At 46.9% G+C, this 21,328-nt stretch overlaps 1 protein-coding gene and 1 long non-coding RNA gene across 2 annotated transcripts; one reads left to right on the forward strand and one right to left on the reverse strand.

Moving 5' to 3' along the window:
* Positions 1 to 4,148: 4,148 nt before the first annotated feature.
* LOC147345152 (uncharacterized) lies at positions 4,149 to 13,156 on the reverse strand. Its single transcript, XR_015154567.1, has 2 exons — positions 12,928 to 13,156; positions 4,149 to 6,711 (listed from the first exon to the last, which is right to left on the reverse strand). It is a non-coding gene; the product is annotated as an uncharacterized LOC147345152 (long non-coding RNA).
* Positions 6,250 to 21,224, forward strand: KIF22 (kinesin family member 22). Its single transcript, XM_086374992.1, has 14 exons — positions 6,250 to 6,470; positions 12,670 to 12,865; positions 14,170 to 14,297; positions 14,388 to 14,542; positions 14,935 to 15,144; positions 15,235 to 15,465; positions 15,602 to 15,755; positions 15,881 to 16,016; positions 17,967 to 18,135; positions 19,277 to 19,445; positions 19,825 to 19,892; positions 20,644 to 20,853; positions 20,941 to 21,000; positions 21,088 to 21,224. Exons 1-14 carry the CDS (start codon positions 6,356 to 6,358, stop codon positions 21,133 to 21,135), a joined length of 2,049 nt encoding a protein of 682 aa, XP_086231118.1. The 5' UTR covers positions 6,250 to 6,355; the 3' UTR covers positions 21,136 to 21,224.
* Positions 21,225 to 21,328: the final 104 nt, after the last annotated feature.

Here is a 21,328-nt window from a genome sequence, read left to right on the forward strand (position 1 = left end):
CAGATGTTTCACTCTCCAACCCTTTCCTCCTTTGTCTTCTTGAGACAGTGCCTCTCCACCGACAGGCTGTCACCTCACTCTCCTGACCTCAACCCACCCACTGTTTGTGGGTGCCTGGTTGATCATCCTTCGTTTTTTCCCAGAACCCACCCAACTCCCAAAGTTTAGCCCGAGTGCCTGCCAAGGACTCTGGCTATTTACCCCATCCTAGTTCCCGCCTTTACACGAAAGTCCTGGGGTCCATGCTCAGCTCTCTCAGACCTCAGTTCTTTCCTCCGGAAGTCACCACCTCAGCAGCTTCTACTCTGCCAACTGTTGTTGCTGTCTAGTCACTCAGTTGTATCCAACTCTTTATGACCCCATGGACTGTAGTTTGCCAGGCTTCTCTGTTCATGGGGTTTCCCAGACAAGAATACTGGAGTGGGTTGCCATTTCCTTCTCTAGAGGATCTTCCCAACCCAGGGATCGAACCTGCATCTCCTGCATTGGCAGGCGGATTCTTCACCACTGAGCCACCAGGGAAGCCCACGCTGCCAATTTTACCCTCAAAACAAAAGGGTATTCCAGGAGGTGGGGTTGGGGTGGAGATTTTCCATCATGTTTCTGTGGACTGAACGGGCTGCTTAGAGTTCAGGGGAAGCATTAGGGGACTGGACATATTCAGCAAGGATTTAAGGGTATGTAGTTGCTTTGGAAATTCTAGTTCTCGGTCCCAAATTTTTGACAGTTTTTTGTTTGTATATTTGTGCTCGTGGTGGTGATTCCTCATTGCTCCCAATAGGTTTATTCACATCCCAGGGAATTTCGGTCACATTTTTTCCCAATTAGACAAAAATAACAGTCATGTATATGTAATTTTATAAAGAAATATTAGCATGATACAAACTCATGACTAGTCTGTTTCTTATAAAAATGCCTTTATTTCTCTCAAGTCCATGGAATGGAATATTATGCAACTATATTTTTATTGATATATAAATCACATAAGATAAAATTCACCCCACTTTTTGACTGAGCCCCTGTGTGATGTGGGATGATTGGCATGGTTCCCCAACCTGGGTTGGAACCCACACCCCCTGCATTGGAAGCACGAAGTCTTAATCACTGGCTGGCCAGGGAAGACCCATAAAATTCACCCTTTAAAAAAAATTTTATTTATTTTTTGGTTGGGTCTTCCTTGTTCTTCACGGACTTCTCATTGTGGTAGCCTTTCTTGTTACAGAGCCCTGGCTCTAGAGTGCATGGACTTCAGTAGTTGTGGTATGTGGGCTTAGTTGCCCCATGGCATGTGAAATCCTCCTTGAGCAGGGATCGAACCATGTCCCCTGCATTGGCAGGTGGATTCTTAGCCAGGGCACCACCAGGGAAGTCCAAAATTCCCCCTTTTAAAGTATGCCTTTCAGAGGTATTTAGTGTATTCACAGATTGTGGAACCATCATCACTCTCTAATCCCAGAATAGTTTCACCACCTCAAAAAGAAACCCCGTCCCCATGAAGCAGTCACTCTCCATTCTCCTCTCCCCCAGCCCCTAGTAACCCTCTTTTCTGTCTCTATAGGTTTGCTTATTCCAGACCTTCCACACAGATCAAATTATACAACAACATGGCCTTTTATGTCTACTTTCTGCCATTTAACATAGTATTTTCAAGTTTCACCCATGTTACAGCATATATCAATACTTTAGTCCTTCTTATGGCTGAATCTGACAGCCTTTTGACAGATCAGATATTTGGTCAACTTTAGGAAAGCCTCTTTTTTTTTTTTTTCACCCAGTTAGGGGACTGGCACCAATGGGGCAGCCATGGCAGAAGGGAATTAAGGGGAGGGATTCCTGGCTTTTATCTAGTCCTTATTAGGTTTTGGCAGATTAAGGAAAATGTCCCCTTACTTAAAAACTTGAGTTTTAAGAGTGCTGAATTAAGCTAATCACACATTTACCAAATAGTCCCTGCTAAAGGGTAGGAATACAAAGAGTACTGAAGATCTGGTTCTTTTCCTCTAGTTAAAACTGTTGGTTTGGTGGCATAACAAAGGTGATTTTCATAATATGCTAAGAGAGCCAAAAGGAGGGTTAACTTTCTCTGGGAGGTCAGGGAAGTCTGTGTGTGTGTGTGTGTGTCTGTGGAGGAACAGTACTAAGTCTAGATTATGTAGAAATATGAAGATATTTCTCTCAAGTCCATGGAATGGAATATTATACAACTATATTTTTATTGATATATAAATCACATAAAATTCATCCCACTTTTTGACTGCACCCCTGTGTCATGTGGGATGATTGGCATGATTCGATACAGGCAAAATGGTTCAGTGATTCAGTACAGGCAAAATGCAAAGCACAATTGGGCAAAAGAAGAAGCCTCACAGAAAGGCAGGAACCATGAACATAATACTGAACTATTTAAACTTTATGGGCTATGGGATGGCACCGAATCAAATTTTGCCCATTGGATTGATAAGCTGTACATCATTTTTCTGGTGTAAATTGGGGAAATCGAAGAAAGATAAAGCAGGATGAGATAAAACAGTTAAGAGACTAGTTCTAGATCAGAAATGATAATGTCTGTACAAAGGCAATAGCATGAGAAAGAGAGGAAAGGGAAGAATTTGAGAGATTTGAGGGGGAAGATAGGCTCAGAAGAATTGATAAGTAAATGCAAGAGGGTGAGTGAAAGAGAATTTAGAACTACCACATCAGTAGCTTGGGCATCTGGGAAGAAAGATATTCTCTGAGATGCGGAGTACAAAAGAAAAACTAAATAGCTTTTGGACTCATTGAGTTTTTTTAATGTTTATTTTCTTTATTTATTTGGCTGTGTCAGCTCTTAGTTGTAGTACGTAAGATCTTCGATCTTTGTTGAGGCAGGCAGGATCTTTATTTGCAGCATTCGAACTCTTAGCTGTGGCATGTAGGATCTAGTTCCCCGACCAGGGATTGAACCTGGGCTCCCTGCAGTGGGAGCACAGAGCCTTAGCCACCGGACCACCAGGAAAGACCCTGGTGTCAGCTCTTATATCCAACTTTGCTCTTCTTGGCTACTTAAGGATCTAGTTTGGAAGGTTTTTTTTTTTTTTTTTTTTTTTTTTAATTGTTTCTCTTGGAATATCAGGTGTTTAACAATTGGAATTGCCACCAGGCAGACGCAGATCCCTAGGAAGTAGATCCAACCATCATTCCCTTTCAAGAGCTAAGGAAATTAAGGCACAAAGAGGTTAAATATCTTGACCCCAGGTGCCTGGCAACAAAGCCCTGTACCTAAGCTATTTTTTTATTTTAGAAGTCCTGACTCCCTGAGCTATGCTCTTTTCACTATTTCTGGCAGGTATCTTACCATATATCTGGGGACTGACAACAGATGTGAAAACCTGAATGGAAGTGTTAATTGCTCAGTCGTGTCTGACTCTTTGTGACCCCCATGGACTGTAGCCCTTCAAGTTCCTCTGTCCATGAAATTCTCCAAGCAAGAATACTGGAGTGGGTAGTCATTCTCTTCTCCAGGGGATCTTTGGGATCTTCCCAACCCAGGGATCAACCCAAGTCTCCTGCATTGCAGGCAGATTCTTTACTGTCTGCACCACTAGGGAAGCCCAAATAGTCCTCTGTAAAGTGCAGGGAAGACCAAAATGCCAATCATCTAATAGTTCTTGAGATTCCTGAGACAGTTAGGGGTCTGCAAGGTCCAAACTATTTTCATTAAAAAACTGAGATACCATTTAACTTTTTACTTAAATTCTTTCTTGAGTATATTGCTGAGTTTTCAAGAGGTTATATAATGTGTGATATTACAACAGACTGACTACAGAAACACATGTAAGAATCCTGCTATTTCATCTTAAAGCAGACATTGTGTGTGCAAGCTCAGTTGTGTCCAACTGTTTGCAACCCCATGGACTGTAACTGACCAGAATCCATGGGATTTACTAGCCAACAATACTGGAGAAGGTTGCCATTTCCTACTCCAGGGGATCTTTCCTACCCAGAGATAGAACTAGAGGCTCCTGAGTCTTCTGCAGTGGCAGGTGGATTCTTTATCACTGGATTACCTGGGAAGTTCAAACCAGACATTAGGTTTGTAAAAAGGTAAAACAATGTCACTCTTCTTTTTTGCTTTGGAAAATTGTCATTTTAAAAACTAAAATGTTATCTATGTTATATGTAAAAAGTTTATTATTGCAATTTTGGGCAATTTTTAAATGGAGACATAATTCATACAACATAAAATTTATCATTTCTAAGTGTACATTTTGGTGGTTTTTAGTACATTCACTGTGTTGTGCAACTATCACCACTGTCTAATTTCAGAACATTTCCATCACCCCTGAAAGAAATTTCAATCTATTAGTAACAGTTCCAGTTCATCAATTCCTTACCATCCCCTGCCAATCACTAATCAACTTTCTGTCTCTATGGATTTGTTTCTGTAGTTTTTTAAAGTGTATTAATACATGTTTCAAATTTGAATTCATTTCTAACCCAGTAAATATGGATATATCGGTTCAGTTCAGTTCAGTAGCTCAGTCATGTCCGATTCTTTGCGACCCCATGAATCACAGCATGCCAGGCCTCCCTGTCCATCACCAACTCCCGGAGCTCACTCAGACTCATGTCCATCGAGTCAGTGATGCCATCCAGCCATCTCATCCTCTGTCGTCCCCTTCTCCTCTTGCCCCCAATCCCTCCCAGCATCAGAGTCTTTTCCAATGAGTCAACTCTTCGCATGAGGTGGCCAAAGGACTGGAGTTTCAGCTTTAGCATCATTCCTTCCAAAGAAATCCCAGGGCTGATCTCCTTCAGAATGGACTGGTTGGATCTCCTTGCAGTCCAAGGGACTCTCAAGAGTCTTCTCCAACACCACAGTTCAAAAGCATCAATTCTTTGGCACTCAGCTTTCTTCACAGGCCAACTCTCACATCTATACATGACCACTGGAAAAACCATAGCCTTGACTAGACGGACCTTTGTTGGCAAAGTAATGTCTCTGCTTTTCAATATGCTATCTAGGTTGGTCATAACTTTCCTTCCAAGGAATAAGCGTCTTTTAATTTCATGGCTGCAGTCACCATCTGCAGTGATTTTGGAGCCCCCCAAAATAAAGTCTGACACTGTTTCCACTGTTTCCCCATCTATTTCCCATGAAGTGATGGGACCAGATGCCATGATCTTCGTTTCCTGAATGTTGAGCTTTAAGCCAACTTTTTCACTCTCCACTTTCACTTTCATCAAGAGGCTTTTTAGTTCCTCTTCACTTTCTGCCATAAGGGTGGTGTCATCTGCATATCTGAGGTTATTGATATTTCTCCCCCATATAAACAGAAGATCTTTGGAGCCTTAATTTTTAAGAATTCAAAGGCATTCCAAGGCCAAAAAAATTGAGAATCACTGGTGTTGTATTTGTTTTCTGATATGTTGGACATAATGTCTAAACCAGGGCCCTACCAGGAGCTCAAAGATGGTTAAGCTTCCACAAGGGCTAGGGAACTATTTAACAGACTAGATCCACAGGACATGGGGGCAAGGGTGAAGCTGACCAAGATTTAAGTCACTGAGTAAGAGACGAACCAGGCCTAGACAGACCAGGGACATGCTGAGTTACAAAATAAAGAACCTCCGAGTTGGTCTCCTAGGCTCAGACATAGGACGTAAGAGGACATAGGTCACCTGGCCTCTACACCTCAGAGTGGCTTTGGGCTCAGCAAGAAGTGAGTGCAACGTGATTTATCCACAATCTAGCCAGCGTGGTCCTGACCTAAATCAGTGACTACACCGCTGACTGGCCCTGACGGCAAAGTGCCCAAATAAAAAGATTCCAGCCCCACAAAGGCGAGAAACAACTTCTGAGGCAAGAACCTGTAAAGCTGGAGATCACTGCCAGTCGTTTAGAATAATTCCCTTTCCGTGCAACATCTTTATTCCTGTAACGTGCTTTTATTCTGCCACTAAAATAGCGAAAGCTTTATTCAGTTCAGAGAAAATTTTCGATAAATCAATTAAATGCCTTCGATCACCCTTTGCTCAATTCATACCACAATTCGTAGCTATTTGAGGGGGAAAATGAAGCGAAAAGGCTACACTTAACGCAAACCTACCCCTGGAAACCAGAAGGTATTCGGAGCCCAGGACGCCGCAGCGTTCACTAGTGGCCCAGACGGCCACTGTCGCGAAAGCCTAGGGCGGCGGAGTTTGCACGGGAGCGCCGGCCCGACGTCAACGGCTAAGTAGCCGACGTACGCGCATGCGCTCTCCTCCAGGGGAAACTTTCTTGAAAGACCGGGAGGCCAGCCCTAGAGGGCGGGATAGTGGTAGGCAAATACAGGAGCTTCCGGCGACGAGTAGCCGTGATTGGTGAAAACCAATGGAGAGGGCGGGGCAGCGGGAAATTCGAATAGAGAGGCGGGCCCAGTGGGGGAGTGGGATGGACGCGGGGCTCCCGGCGCGGAGGCGACGCGAGATGGCGGCGGCGATCTCGGGTAAGTTAGCCCGACTCGGGCAGGGCGGCTGCTGTAGCCTGGAGTCTTGCGGGGCGATGGGTCGGAGTCCAGTGTGGGCTCGGTGAGTTGTTCCGGAGACCGCGGTATGGCGCGGGGGCGGGGAGGAGAAAGCTGGGAGTGTGGGTGGGAGTCGCAGTTCTGCTTCCTGCTCTCGCTGTCCGTCTGTAGACCCGGGTTGAGACCTAGTTCCGGCGCAGTTTTGACCCCAGCTCACTTTTCCCTATGAACGTCAGTTTTCTTTGTTAATAAAATGGGGACAGTGACCCATCTCGGAAGATTACAGGAGTAAGCGAGCGAAAAGTAGCTAACTTTATTCTCTAACCATAGGGACAAAAGGGATCTAGATACACGTTTGGTTGGGGTAAGAGTTCCTGTATGACGTGTTGTTTGGGTTCAGGGAGATCCCTGAGAGAGGTAAGAGGTTCAGACGGGCTGCAGCAGAGTGTGAGTTGACAGCATAAGATGTGCTGTTATCACAGAAAAGGGAAGTAGGGACTGTTTCTTTTTCTTGTAGCCCTGCAAGTCAGAACTGTTGGAAAGGTTACTAGGACATTCAGAATCTTGCTCTTCTGTCTTTGTGTACACTGAATTCTGGTCAGTGATTATAATGGGCACCATAGAATTTATCTGAGACCTTACTGTTTGTCGGGCCCTGTTTGGAAACAAAGCTATTTAATAGGATGTCAAGCACATGTTGAGCCCTTGATAGGAGTGAGGCACAGTTGTAAGTACGTTATGGTGATAATCATTTAATCTCTACGTGCTGGTATGAGGTAGTTTACTATTGTTCCTGTTTTACAGATGAAGAAACCAAAGAACCATAGATAGGTTAAAAAGCTTGCTCAAAGTTAACACAACCAGTAAATAGTGGAGTCTGAATTCGTACTCAGCAAATCTGATTCTAGAGTCTCTGCTCTTAACCATTTTGCCCAAGCACATGATATTCCTGCCATCTGAGCACAACCTCCCCTCAGCCTTCCAAGATCCACTGTGTCTGGTACATTGTAGATATCACAAAAATGCTTGAGTGAATATTGTCCCTTCTTTAGAGGATCTTTAGTCTGTATCAGTAGTCATAAAAATCTATAACATAGTGAAAAGCAATGAGAGGTATGTATAAACTACTATAGGGAACACAGAATCTGAAGTAAACTCTTGGGTATTCTAGGAAGACTTCATTAAGGAAGTGATATTTGAGGGGGGTTTCAAAGGTTGGATAGAAGTTTGCTAGGCTTTGTTGGATGGAAAAGACCACCAATTGATCTATTTCTTATGTTGTAAAGAGAGGCCAAAGATGCTCTCTTTGGCTCAATTTCCTAATCAATAAAAGAAGAGTTAAGTTGAATGAAGCTTGGGAATCATGGGAGGAGGGGGAAATTAGAAATAATTAGAAGTGCTAACTTCGCCCAACCTCAAAGTGACTTTTTAAAAAAATATATTATTTTTTTCAAAGTGGCTTTTATGGTGAAATAGACTCTTCTACCATTGGCAGTTGTGTGAGTGTGCCTCCTTCCAACTTCCCCTGGACTCTGAGCTGTGGAGGAAGAATGGCAGTGGCCACAGTTTATGGTATTCATTTGACAGATCTTACTTTGTTCAGCAAATACCCCCGAGAGCCTATTCTGTGCTGGATGTTGGGAATATAAAGGCAAGCCAAGTAAGACTTGTTTTCACTGAATTCACAGTTAGATGAAAAAGACAGACAAATGCACAGCTACAGGAGAGTGTGATGGAGAAGCTAGGGAGGAAGTAGAGGGAGAATGATTGGAAGGGAATGAGACTGGAGGCAAGGAGACCAGTTGGGAGGCTGTTGAAATGAAGACAACCTTGGCAAAGACTGCACAGTAGGAAAGAAGAGGACTTATTTTAAAAACGTAGAATTAACATATGTTAATGAAGAACTGGTGTGAGAAATGAGAGAGAAGATGGAGTTAAGAAAGCCTCTCCGATCTTTGGGGTTGGTTCCATTTATTTACGTTAGAGAGCGTAGAGGGAAGATGGGGTTGCAGAGGGATGGGGAAGGATTCAGTTTAAGACAGTGGAGTTTGAAATACCATGTAAGAGGAGGTGTCAGGGCAGCAGAGAGCACTCTGGTGTGGAGGTGTCAATTAGGAGTCATTAGCCTTGAGATGGTAATTGAAGTCAGGAGCACAGGTGACATGCCTGTGAAATTAGTCAGTCAGTAATGGTGTTCTCAACTGGGGGCAATTGTGTTCTCCATGGGGACACTTGTGATATCTGGAGACGTTTTTGGTTGTTGCAGTGGTCATGGTGGTGGGGTATGTGCTAAACTTCCTACAATGCATAGGGGAGCCCCATCCCCAAAGAATTATCCAGCCCACAATATCAATAGTGCAGGAATTGAGCAACCCTGATCTAGAAAGAGGATAGAAGGAGCTAAGGGAAAACATCTAAGACTGGAAGAAACTAAGGAGTGACTAGACAGCTGGTGGGTGGCAGGAAAACTAAGGGAAAAGTGTATTTTCCAAAGGAAAGTGGATCTGGGGTGTTGAATACTGCAGGGAAGTCGAACAGGATGGGGACTGAACCCGGCTGTGGGCTCTAGCAGTAAAGAGGTCACTGGTGACCCTGTGAATGATGAGGGCAGGAGTGAGTTGCTGCCTTGAAGGGAGTAGCAAGAGAAATGTGTAATTACAATAGCTGACATCTGCTGAGTGCTTATGCTGGTACTGTGTTAAAACATTGTATGTACGTTATTTCTCTGGCTCCTCACAATCTTATGAGGTAGATACTGTTATTTTTAAAAAAAGAAACTGCGGTTTGAAGAGGTTAAGAAAGAAGCCTTCCCAAGGTCACACAGCTAGTAGAGGAACTTGTCTCCGACTCTGAGGCCCATGGGGATGTAGGGTCTAAGAAGGCCCAGGAATCACATAATGCACTTTAGAGTTAGACCTTCATCTGAAGCTCTGTCACTAGCTAGCTATTGACTATGGGCAAGCTAGCTAACCTCTCTATGCTGCCATTTCCTCATTTGGAAAATGGATGAATATATAACAAGATGCTTACTGGGTTTTTATCAAGTACCAGTGCTGTTGTGCTTCCTAGGTGGCGCAGGGGTAAAGAATCCGCCTGCCAGTTGGCAGGAGACACAAGAGACACGGGTTTGATCCCTGGGTCGGGAAGATCCGCTGGACTAAGAAATGGCAACCCACTCAGTATTCTTGCCTGGAAAATTCCATGGACAGAGGAGCCTAGCAGGCTACATACAGTCCGTGGGGTCATAAAGAATCCAACATAACTGAGCATATACACACACACCAATGCTATTGCTGTTCTAAGCACTTTTATGTGAATGACCTTATTTACTGCCATAAGAACCCAACAAGTATTTTTATTTATCCCCATTTTGACAGGTTGTGGAAATTGAGGCATAGGGATGGAAAATCATTTCCCCAGGTTATTTAGTTAGTTGTTAAGTGGCAGAGCTAGGATTTGAACCTAGGCCATCTTAACTAGAATTGTTACCAACCTACTTACTATGTACTAGTTACTGTGTTGACATTTTACATGTTACTTCTTTTAATCCTCATTAAGATTCTTCCAAGGCCCTCCTCGCCCTATTTTATAGACAAGAAAACTGGGGCTCATGGGTGTTAAGTCACTTGCCCAAGGTCACAAGCTGATAAGTGTTAGAGCTGGAATTGAAATCCAGCTCTGTCTAGCCAGAGTCTATACTCTTTCTGCATCACCACAGACTTCCCCTTCCCCTTGTACTGCTCACTGAGCTTCTTTGAGTGCTTCTGTATCTACTATCCCTGCTGTCACTGAAAAAAACCTGGGAAAGACAGGCCAGGGGAAGTTCCTGCACACAGTTTTGAGAAGTCATTGACCTCTTTGCAGTCTTAGTTTTCTCATCTGCATGTTTCTACTTCCTTCTGACTTTCAGGACTGCCATGAGGGTCAAATGAAAACTCGATGCCCAAGTGCTTCGTAAACTTTAAAGTGAGAAATGGGGTTGCTAGCTTCATTTGTCAGATGAAGGAACGGAGGCCTAGTGTTTGGAACAGGCCGTCTGTTGTGGGTATACCTTACTTACATAAAAGATTCTTCCTGGGGTAGCCTGTCCTGCTGCTTCTATGTTGGCCACAGATACCAGCCTGCTACCTTAATATGAGGTCCGTGGGTCCCAGCAACCAGCTGCCACCGCCAGCAAAAATGGAGAGTCAGAGCTACCAAGAACTTTCCCAATTGGTATGTGACAGGGAGGCAATACGACATCCTCATTAAAAGCAGATTTTTGGAGGTGGAATCTAGATTTGAATTCTGTTGTTAGCTATCAGCTATAGTATAGTATCTGAAATACAGAAATACCTACCTCATAGATTTTTTCAGCTCACAGAAAGAAAAGCCCTTTTTTTTTTTTCCAGTTGTATCTTATGTTTTTTTGATGATAAAAATAACTCCCCCCCCCCCCTCCGCCACTGCCAGATGACTTAGATTTAATTATGAGAAGCAAACTAAACAGAAAACTTAACGCAGAGAAGCACTGCATGTTAGTGCCTTTGCAAGCTGTGGGACTGGAGGCTGCCTCTTAACTTTATCCTTTCCAAAGTTGTCCACAGTGTCGTGGTTTTTTTTGTGTTTTTTTGTTTTTTTTTTTAATTTTTTGACCACACTGCTTGGCATGCAGGATCTTAGTTCCCTGACCCGGGATTGAACTCACAGCTTCTGTAATGGAAGCACTTAACCACTGGATCACCAGGGAAGTCCTGTTATTTTTTACTACAAATGTTACAGCATTACAGAACTGGGTAACATAGAAAATAAACCCACATGACCCTCCACAGAGAGAAAACCATACTTAACAGTTTGTGCAGGGGGACATATGTATGTATGTACAAACTTATATATATAAGAAACTCCAGGCAAGAATAGAGGCACGGAAAGGTCAGGGAGTTCAGTGACTGGTTTTTAGATGGGGTAAATGTCCACTTCCTTAATCCTAGAAAAATCCCGTGAGGTCCTGGTCTGCCACACCTTGACAATTCAATGTCCCACTGCAGCATAAGCATTACCTAGAAGTTGCTAGAAATGCAGAATCTTTAGATCCTTTAGGTTATTTGTATACACATCACAATTTACACCCACTTATACCTACTTACTGAGGATAGGAACAGAGGCCAACCTCGCAGACACACCCAGCACGGCCAGGGTTCAAAGAGCATCCCCTGAAATGAGCCGTGGTCCCCTGACCCTCCCAGGGGGATCTCTGGGACACAGTCTTCAGGCTTCCTTCCCTGCCTCTGTTGTCAAGGTTCTGGGTGGGCGGGGGGAGTCTCTTAGTCTACTAAGATGTTGGGGTTTTACTCAGCCTTTAGGCCCTGTTTATTCCTCTGAATAGCAAAGAAGACACAATGTAGGTTATGGTTCAAGATACAGTTATAGCCACAGGGCTCCAGGCCTAAGACACCGAGGTGCTTGGAGAACGGCTGCACCTCTGTGAGCATCTTCACAGGTAAATAGGACTGACAGAAGCTAGCTTTCAGGGACACCACGGAAGTTAAAGTGTGCCTAGCACTTAGTCAGACACGACTGAAGGGACTTAGCAGCAGCAGCAGCAGCACTTAGCCAGTGCTTCATAAATGTGAATGTTTGCTAAGTACACGATCTGGTTTATGGTTCCAGCCATAGATAATCTCTCTCCTTCAGCCCCCCACTGCACCCTGCCTGAGACCGTGTATTTGATTCATCTTTCTCTTCCATCCTGCCTTTCTGTGCTTGACTCACCTACAGGACACACACAGTCCTGCCTTAGCGGTTCTGCACGGGGGCCGTGCTTTCACCCCTCCATACGTTTTGCACATGCTTGGCAGTGACCCTACTCATTCTTCAGGGGTCAGCTCAATTACCTCCACCTCCAAGATTCCTACCCTTGTGTATTCGTGTGTGCTCAGTTGTGTCACACTCTTTGCAACCTTATGGACTGTAGCCCGCCAGGCTCCTCTGTCCATCGGATTTCCCAGGCAAGAATACTGGAGTGGGTTGCCATGCCCTTCTCCAGGGGATCTTCCCAACCTAGGGTTCGAAGCTGTGTCTCTTATATCTCCCACATTGGCAGGTGGGTTCTTTACGACTAGTGCCACCTGGGAAGCCCACTCCTACTTTTATCTCTCACCAAAGCTGCCACCATACTTCACACCTAAAAATGATCTTCTAGGAGCCGGTCGCTGTCGGCTAAGCAAGGTGGGCGCTGGCCGGCGCCCACCTCCAGCTCGAGTGAGGGTAGCTGTGAGACTGCGGCCCTTTGTGGATGGGACAGCTGGAGAAAACGACACCCCCTGTGTGCGGGGCCTGGACAGCTGTTCTCTGGAGATTGCCAACTGGAGGAACCACCAGGAGACTCTCAAATACCAGTAAGGTTCAGGCCACACTCCCTCCCGATCTCTCTCCTAGGCCTGCTCACACTATCACTTACCCAGAAGCGATTTCTCAGACCTCCTCCTGAGGATCCTTCTTCCTTCCTTCGTGCAGCTTTGTTTGCCACACCTTCGTTGCAGGTAATATTCACGGGTGCCCACTGTGATAGGGCCTCTCTAGGAGAGTGTAGGAAGGGCTAGAGGCTGAGTCAGACACACGTTGCTGTTCACAGTCTTGGAGGGAAGCAGGCCCAAAGTGGGGAAGGAGCAGCGAAGGCGAGCTAGGGAGTCCAGCTCGGCCCTTTGGGGAGGGGTGGGAAGGATTGGGGAAACATAGACCAGCTAGCCAACCCAGGCTGCGGCTGGGTGGTGTCAGATAAGACCACCCACGTTTGGGGGATAGAGCTCACAGCTATTTTAAAATTCCTTGGGAGATTTAAAGTTCAGGCTCCTCGGCCTGTCATTCTAGGCTAGAGGATGGGAAACTAAGATCTGCAGGTGAAATCTGTCAGCAGACTTTGTGTAAATAAGGCTTTACTGGAATATAGTCATGCTCATTTATTTACATACTATCTGCGGCTGCTTTCTGCCTGACTACAGTGACGGGTGAGCAGTTGTGAAAGGAACCACGTAGTCCACAGAGCCCCAAATATCTACTATCTGGCTTCTTATGGAAAAAGTTTGCCAACCTTGTTCTAGGCCCTTGACAACTCGGCTTCAGTTTCTTTCCAGCCTCATTTCCCCCAGCACATGCTACCCTCCACTTATATCTGTGCTAATCCCTGCCTCAACCAAAGCTTCTCCATCAGAGGACAGTGACTAAGCCTCAGGTGTGTCAAGTCTCATCTAGTCTTTACTCCATGGTGGTGTACAGATGCCACTTGCTATAAATTCTTTGATGTGAAAAAGGATTGGGAAGCCTGGCCCTTTTATACCACGTCTTGTGTGCTATTTTTGACACTTAGAGTATCTTTCTCTTCTCTCTCTGGCAAAAATCCTCCTTCCCCAGGCAGAATGTTACTCCTTCTAGTGCATTCTCATCTTTGTTTCCTGAGTCGCAGCAAAGTGTGGGTATCTCTGCCACCAGACTGCAGAACTCCTAAGAGCAGGAATACCAAATTATTTCTCTCTGTGTTTCTACAGCAATACAGAGACTGGGACAGAATGGGTGTTCAGTGGGCACTTTCTTAGATCTTTGTGCAAGAAGAATAGAGACCCTTAAATGTGAGACCAGTTTTATCCTCTAGACCTGGGTGAGAATGGAACCCGCCACTGAGTCCCGCCTTTCTTCCTGCCCTCAGGTTTGATGCTTTCTACGGGGAGAGGAGCTCTCAGCAGGACATCTATGCAGGATCGGTGCAGCCCATCCTGAGGCACTTGCTGGAAGGGCAGAATGCCAGTGTGCTCGCCTATGGGCCCACAGGGGCAGGTGAGGAGGCCAGATACAGAGCAGCCCTGGGCCAGAAGGGACTCGGGAATGGGGAAGAAAATCTCACAGCTCTCTCTACTCTTTCCCCAGGGAAGACGCATACGATGCTGGGCAGCCCAGAACAGCCTGGGGTGATTCCTCGAGCTCTCATGGACCTCCTGCAGCTCACGAGGGAGGAGGGTGCTGAGGGCCGGCCGTGGGCCCTCTCTGTCACTATGTCCTACTTAGAGATCTACCAGGAAAAGGTGAGCCCCCTGGCCCCATTTTTAAATATTCATTTGGCTGCTCAGGGTCTTAGTTGCGGCACATGTGGGATCTTTAGTTGCCATGTGGGATCTAGTTCCCTGACCAGGGATCGAACCCAGGCCCCCTGCACTGGGAGTGTGGAGTCTTAGCCACTGGACCACCGGGAAGTCCTCAAGGGCCCTTTCTGACTGGTGAGGGAAGAAACAAAAGGTAAAAATCAGACCCGGTTCTGGAACATGAAGCTTTGATCTAGCAAGGACACCTGGAAAGACAGAGGTTGGGGTAGTAGATGGCACAACTCTGAGAATCCAGCAAAGAAAATGAGAACCACAGGCAGGAAGTAGGCAGCCTGTAAGTGGAGAATTGGCCCTACCCCTCACTGCTCACATAGGTATTAGACCTCTTGGAACCTTCATCGGGAGACCTGGTGATCCGAGAAGACTGCCGAGGAAATATCCTGATTCCCGGCCTCACGCAGAAGCCCATCACTAGCTTTGCTGATTTTGAGCGGCACTTCCTGCCAGCCAGTCGAAATCGGACGGTGGGAGCCACCCGGCTCAACCAGCGCTCTTCCCGCAGTCATGCTGTGCTCCTGGTTAAGGTGAGACTCCTCCTCCACCCCCGACAGGGGTGAGGACCTGCAGAGCCCCCGGAATTTGAACTAAATGGGGGCCCTTGCTCTTGCCCCCAGGTGGATCAGCGAGAACGCCTGGCCCCATTTCGCCAGCGGGAAGGGAAACTCTACTTGATTGACTTGGCTGGCTCAGAGGACAACCGGCGCACAGGCAACAAGGGCCTGAGGCTGAAGGAGAGTGGAGCCATCAACACCTCCCTGTTTGTATTAGGCAAGGTGGTGGATGCCTTGAACCAGGGCCTCCCTCGGGTGCCCTACCGGGACAGCAAGCTCACTCGCTTGTTGCAGGTCAGGCCTCCCATCTCGGGTAAAAGGGGCTGGAGAAGGGGGTTCTCAGGCCTGCCGGGGTATCGGGGAGCAGTGGTCAGGGAGGGGGAAGGTGAGGCTACTGACCTACCCACCCTGCCCTGTCGCTGTCTCTCAGGACTCTCTGGGTGGCTCAGCTCACAGCATCCTCATTGCCAACATTGCCCCTGAGAGACGCTTCTATCTGGACACAGTCTCTGCACTCAACTTTGCAGCCAGGTCCAAGGAGGTGATCAACCGGCCTTTTACCAATGAGAGCCTGCAGCTTCCTGGTGAGGACTGGGGTGGACTGGAGTGGACAGGCCAAGGCTGGATACCTGGGGAGTTTGCTGAATCCACCAAGGATCAGCACAGAAATTGACACCCCCTCTTTCCCCACCCTGCCATCTTCCCCTAGTCTTGGCACCTGTTAAATTGTCTCAGAAAGAACTGCTAGGCCCATCAGAGGCAAAGAGAGCCCGAGGCCCTGAGGAAGAGGAAACTGAGAGTCCCGAACTCCCAATAGCTCCAGCCTCTGCCTCCCAGAAACTCAGGTGAGCAGAGAGGGAGGGGTCTTGGGCATATTCCCTTTCCTGTTGTGTCTGGGTTGGGTGCAGAGTGGCTGTGGATTTAGTCTGTTGGATCCTTGAGTTGTGAACTTGTTCTTCCACTGGATTCAGCCAAAATCCTACTCTACTGAATTCATTGCAATCTCCAGCCTTGATGCTGCTATCAGGGGTCATAAGGAGGCTCCTTGAGCTCCTAGCCGCCACCCCCATCCCCCTTTTCTATTTTCCAACTCATTTAGGCAGTCAGCAAAATCTCACATTTTGGCACCAATGTTTCAAGGATGAGCACTTTCGCTTCTGATTCAAGAAGTAATGAGGATCAGGTCTTTCAGGTCCCAAGGATAAAGCAGAGCAAAGGAGATAAAAAGAAAGATGTCTCATTGAGACTCAGTCTGTGTGTCCAGGGTCCAGCCTTTCTGTAACTTTCCATGGGGTCAGCTGCTGTCCTAACTTTGCCCTGCTTCTACCCTCAATCCAAACAAGGCCTCTCTAAACCAGGGAGGTGTGTGACCTCCTTTCCTGTTCTGATAGCCCCACCTCATGGCCCAGTATGCACTCATGTTCAAGTCACCCCTGTTCAGTGGTCTTGGCTTTCTGTGTCTGGCCACCTAGCCTTCCAATGAACCACTTGCATCTTGATCTTTGTCCTTTTTCTACCCCTAGCTCCAATAAAGCTTCTCAACTCTCTTAAGTCCTAAGACAACTGAACAGAGGTGACCTGAGGAGGCCAAGGATTAGTGCACATTCTGCCCCAGGGGACAGTTGTATCAGGTTGGCCAAAAGATTCATTCAGGTTTTTTCATAGCATCTTACAGAAAAACCGGAACTTTTTGACCAACTCACTATTTTAGAAAGGATGGCAAAAAGCGCTTGGGTACTTGTGTTCACTCGGAACCCCATCTCTCGATCTTGTCCTTCTTAAACTGTTGTCAGCAGTCCCCTCTCCTATGTGTACAGACTCAAGAGAAACATATACACATGCGCATCTGTAAAACACGTGAACAAGCAAGGTCTCTGCCAGATAGGGACACATCAGACCTAAACACACCCTGACCTCAGCGGGCTCACGTTTCAGTAGAGGAAGCAAGACAGGAACGTCGTATATGACGAAAGGTGGACAGTACAGAGCACGATAAGGAGGATCATTTTGTTCTGCTACAGCCAGGAAAGAAGAAATGACTTCTGTATTCACCTGTACTTTCTAATCCTGCTCTCCGAGGCCCTTGTATCTAAAGAACAGGGCAGTTTCTATCCTTGAGAAGCTAGTTCATAGTGTAGGAAAGAAGATACACAGCCAAGCTGGCATCACCAGAAAGGTAGCATCAAACTGACTTTGAATGACAATTGAGATCAGATTGTCATTGATCTCAATTGTCATTGAGGGGGAAATTCCAGACAGAAGGAACAAATGTTACCATGTTCAGATTAAGTCAGGTCTCCATTTGAATAGGCTTTTCCTACTGCCCACAGGAGAAAGGCTTGGCATTTGAGGTCTTCAGGGGTTTTCAGAGCCCTGCTTAAAATGACTTCCTCTGTGAATCTTGCACCAACTGCTCCTCCAAATGAACAGGCACACTGATGGCCCTTGCAGTCACCTTATGCTCTCTTACTGTTCGACAGTGAGTGCCTCAGGGCAGGGGGATGTCTTAGATCCCATGAATACCTGCCATTCAGTGGTCATGAAATGCTTCTTCTCATTTGATCTCCTGGCCTCCTTGAGAGGTTTACCTGAACAAGTAGTGATTGATCCCCATTCACCTGAAGAAGACACTGCACCCAGGGTGTCTGGATAACTTGTACAGGGTTGCCAGCAAGTTAATAGTAGGGTTCTAGAACCATAGAAACACCAAGTTAAGGCAGGATGAGGGGAATCCTGCTGCTGGAGAGGATGATGAGAGAAGAGGTAAGTGGGGAGTAACCTCTTTGTGTGCTCAGCCCTCTACAGAAGCTAAGCAGCATGGATCCGGCAATGCTTGAGCGCCTTCTAAGCTTGGACCGTCTGCTGGGCTCCCAGGGGAGCCAGGGGACCCCTCTGCTGAGCACCCCAAAGCGAGAGCGGATGGTGCTCATGAAGACGGTGGAAGAGAAGGATTTGGAAATTGAGGTAAGTGTTGAAGGTTGGGGCTGGGATTCCTGCTGACCTTGAGAAGCAGTCAGAGGATCTTCAGATAGGGAAGGACCGGAAAGGCTGGACCAGCATCCAGTTTTCACCCAACACTGGAATCCCTCAGTTCTCTAGCTTCTGCTTGAATGTCCTTAATATGGCTGAACTTTGAAAAATAATTGAGATCCTATGTGAGGGGGCAAGAGAAAAAAATTCCAGGTACAAGTGTAGGACATTGCCATTTGCTAAAACCCGGATCAAATTAAGTCAGGACTCTCCGCTTGAATAGCCTTTCCCTTCAGTATTTCACAAAGAAGCTCCTTCCACCTCTGGGCAGCCCTGATCATTCAGTTCAGTCGCTCAGTCGTGTCCAGCTCTTTGCAACTCCATGAATCGCAGCACGCCAGGCCTCCCTGTCCATCACCAACTCCTGGAGTTCACCCAAACTCTTCTGCATCAAGTCGGTGATGCCATCCAGCCATCTCATCCTTTGTCGTTCCCTTCTCCTCCTGCCCCCAATCCCTCCCAGCATCAGGGTCTTTTCCAATGAGTCAGCTCTTCGCATGAGGTGGCTATATTGGAATTTCAGCCTCAGCATCAGTCCTTCCAATGAACACCCAGGACTGGTCTCCTTTAGGATGGACTGGATGGATCTCCTTGCAGTCCAAGGGACTCTCAAGAGTCTTCTCCAGTACCACAGTTCAAAAGCATCAATTCTTTGGCGCTCAGCCTTCTTCACAGTCCAACTCTCACATCCATACATGACCACAGGAAAAACCATAGCCTTGACTAGACAGACCTTTGTTGGCAAAGTAATGTCTCTGCTTTTTAATATGCTATCTAGGTTGATCATAACTTTTCTTCCAAGGAGTAAGTGTCTTTTAATTTCATGGCTGCAATCACCATCTGCAATGATTTGGGAGCCCCCAAAAATAGTCTGACACTGTTTGCACTGTTTCCCCATCTATTTCCCTGATCATTAGAAAGCCCTTAATACCCTGGGCTCCAATTGTCCTGGTACTTTATCTTGTTGGTGCTCACTCTGCTCTTCTAAGGCCTTGGAGCCCTGCACACTCACTTTGCTAACCCACTGCCTTAAAGTTGGTTCTGGATCATCTCTCTCCCTGATCCTTTCTAACAGAGGCTTAAGATGAAGCAAAAAGAACTAGAAGCCAAAGTGCTGGCCCAGGAGGCTGCTGATCCCAAGGAGAAAGAGAACTACTCTACCACAATGCTCCGACCCCTTGCTCGCCGTACAGTCACAGTGGCTAAGCCCCTCAAAAAGGCAGTGGTAATGCCTCTACAACTGAGTAAGTTTGGCTGTAGGGGCCAGAAGGGCTCAGATAACCGAGACCTTGGAAGGAAGGTAGTATTTGGAGCAGCTGTCCTTATGTCACTCATGTCCTCCCACCATGATGGAAAGGGGGAAAGTGGATATGAAATAAGAGCTGGGTGTACTGCTCTCATTGAGTACAGTGGGGTAGACTGACCAGTGCATGACTGATTATCATGAAAGACCAACTGAGATTACCTTCATGTACAAGTATGAGAAAGATCCAATGGAAACAAAAGAGAAGGTTAATTTGGGGTGGAGGGGAACTGAGGAATCAGTAATGGAAGACCAAATGGCTACCGGGGGGCTGAAAAGTGGCCTCTGCTCTGACTCCAGCTCATGATTCTTACTTTCAGTTCAGGAGCAGGCAGCATCCCCAAATGCGAAGATCCATATCCTGAAGAAGAAAGGCCGGAAGAGAAAGGTGAGAGCAGCTGCAGGCTTAGGCTACACCTAGAGCCCAGGAGAGGCAGAGACCTCTAGTGGGAAGAGGACTGGCCACAGAGTTATGTGGCCTCTCCAAACACTTATCAGCTATTTACAACCCCTCCATGTTGCTCACCCTCAGAATGCCTTACAGCGCATTTAGGATGAAATGTGGTAATATGAATGTACCTAGCAGGATGGCTGTCCATCACCTGTTATTTTTTTTTCTTCCCATGGCTTGCACTCTATCAGCTACTTGGCACAGTGTGTAGCCTGGGTCCTGCCCTCTACAAACTACAGAGCCCACTTAGGCAGACAACTAAACAGTCAAGAAATAACACTGAAAGACTCACCTCAGTTTTTAAACTGAGATGACATCAGTTGAGAGTCATTTGTTGAGTACTTTGTCTTATGTGGCTTCCTGAAGATGAAAGAACTTACTCTTTCCTTTTCAGAAATGAGGGACCAGATTTAAGAGCTTACTGTGTGTTTTACATTCATTATCTCATTTGATCATCACAACTCTATTCTACTCTTTCACAGATCAGATAAATTGGGAATCACGCCAGAGTGACAAGAGGGAGGGGTGTCGGGACAGACACTGGACAGGAGGGAAATAGAGGCCGGGGAGGGCGGGCGGGTAGCTGCTGTTAAGACTCCTATCCTTGGCAGAGGAGTCCAGAGCGGTTCACTGCCACGGGCCGAACAGCAAACTCTGCTGTTTCTGTCACTCACCTCCTGCCTCATAGCTGGAGTCCCTGGATGCATCACAGCCAGAGAAGGCTGAGGACGGCTGGGAGCTGCAGATCAGCCCAGAGCTACTGGCCCATGGTCGCCAAAAAATATTAGATCTGCTGAACGAAGGCTCAGCCCGTGATCTTCGCAGCCTGCAGCGCATTGGCCAAAAGAAGGCTCAGCTCATCGTGGGCTGGAGGGAGCTCCATGGCCCCTTCAGCCAGGTAATGGCCCAGGGAGGACAGTCCTGGAATGGAGTTGGGTGGGGGAAACCTGGCCTAGACCCTTCCCCATCGCTGTTGTCCTGCCAGGTTGAGGACCTGGAACGCGTGGAGGGTATATCAGGGAAACAGATGGAGTCGTTCCTGAAGGTGAGCTCGCGGCTCGGGCCCCCTTGTTCCCCTGGCTTGTGCCCTGCCGGCTCTAAACCTGCTCTCCCCTTCCTTTCTGTGTTGCAGGCAAACATCCTGGGTCTTGCCGCGGGCCAAGGCTGTGGCCCCTCCTGACTGCCGGCTCCCCTCCTTTGCATCCCCCCGTTTTTTTTTTTTTAAGTCCTTGTGTAACTGCTTGTCTTGTAAATACAGTTTTCACTCCATTGCTTCAGCCTGATTCTTGGGACTACGGGGGCGGGGCCGGGGTATAATTGCCCTTGGGATGGGCCACAAGCTCAGCCGGTAAACTTCTTTGGGCGCCATCTTT

The sequence above is a fragment of the Bos grunniens genome, chromosome 25 (genome assembly GCF_055505025.1).
Source record: "Bos grunniens cultivar Pamir isolate PY7600 chromosome 25, Bosgru_T2T1.0, whole genome shotgun sequence".
NCBI classification, from domain to species: domain Eukaryota; kingdom Metazoa; phylum Chordata; class Mammalia; order Artiodactyla; family Bovidae; genus Bos; species Bos grunniens.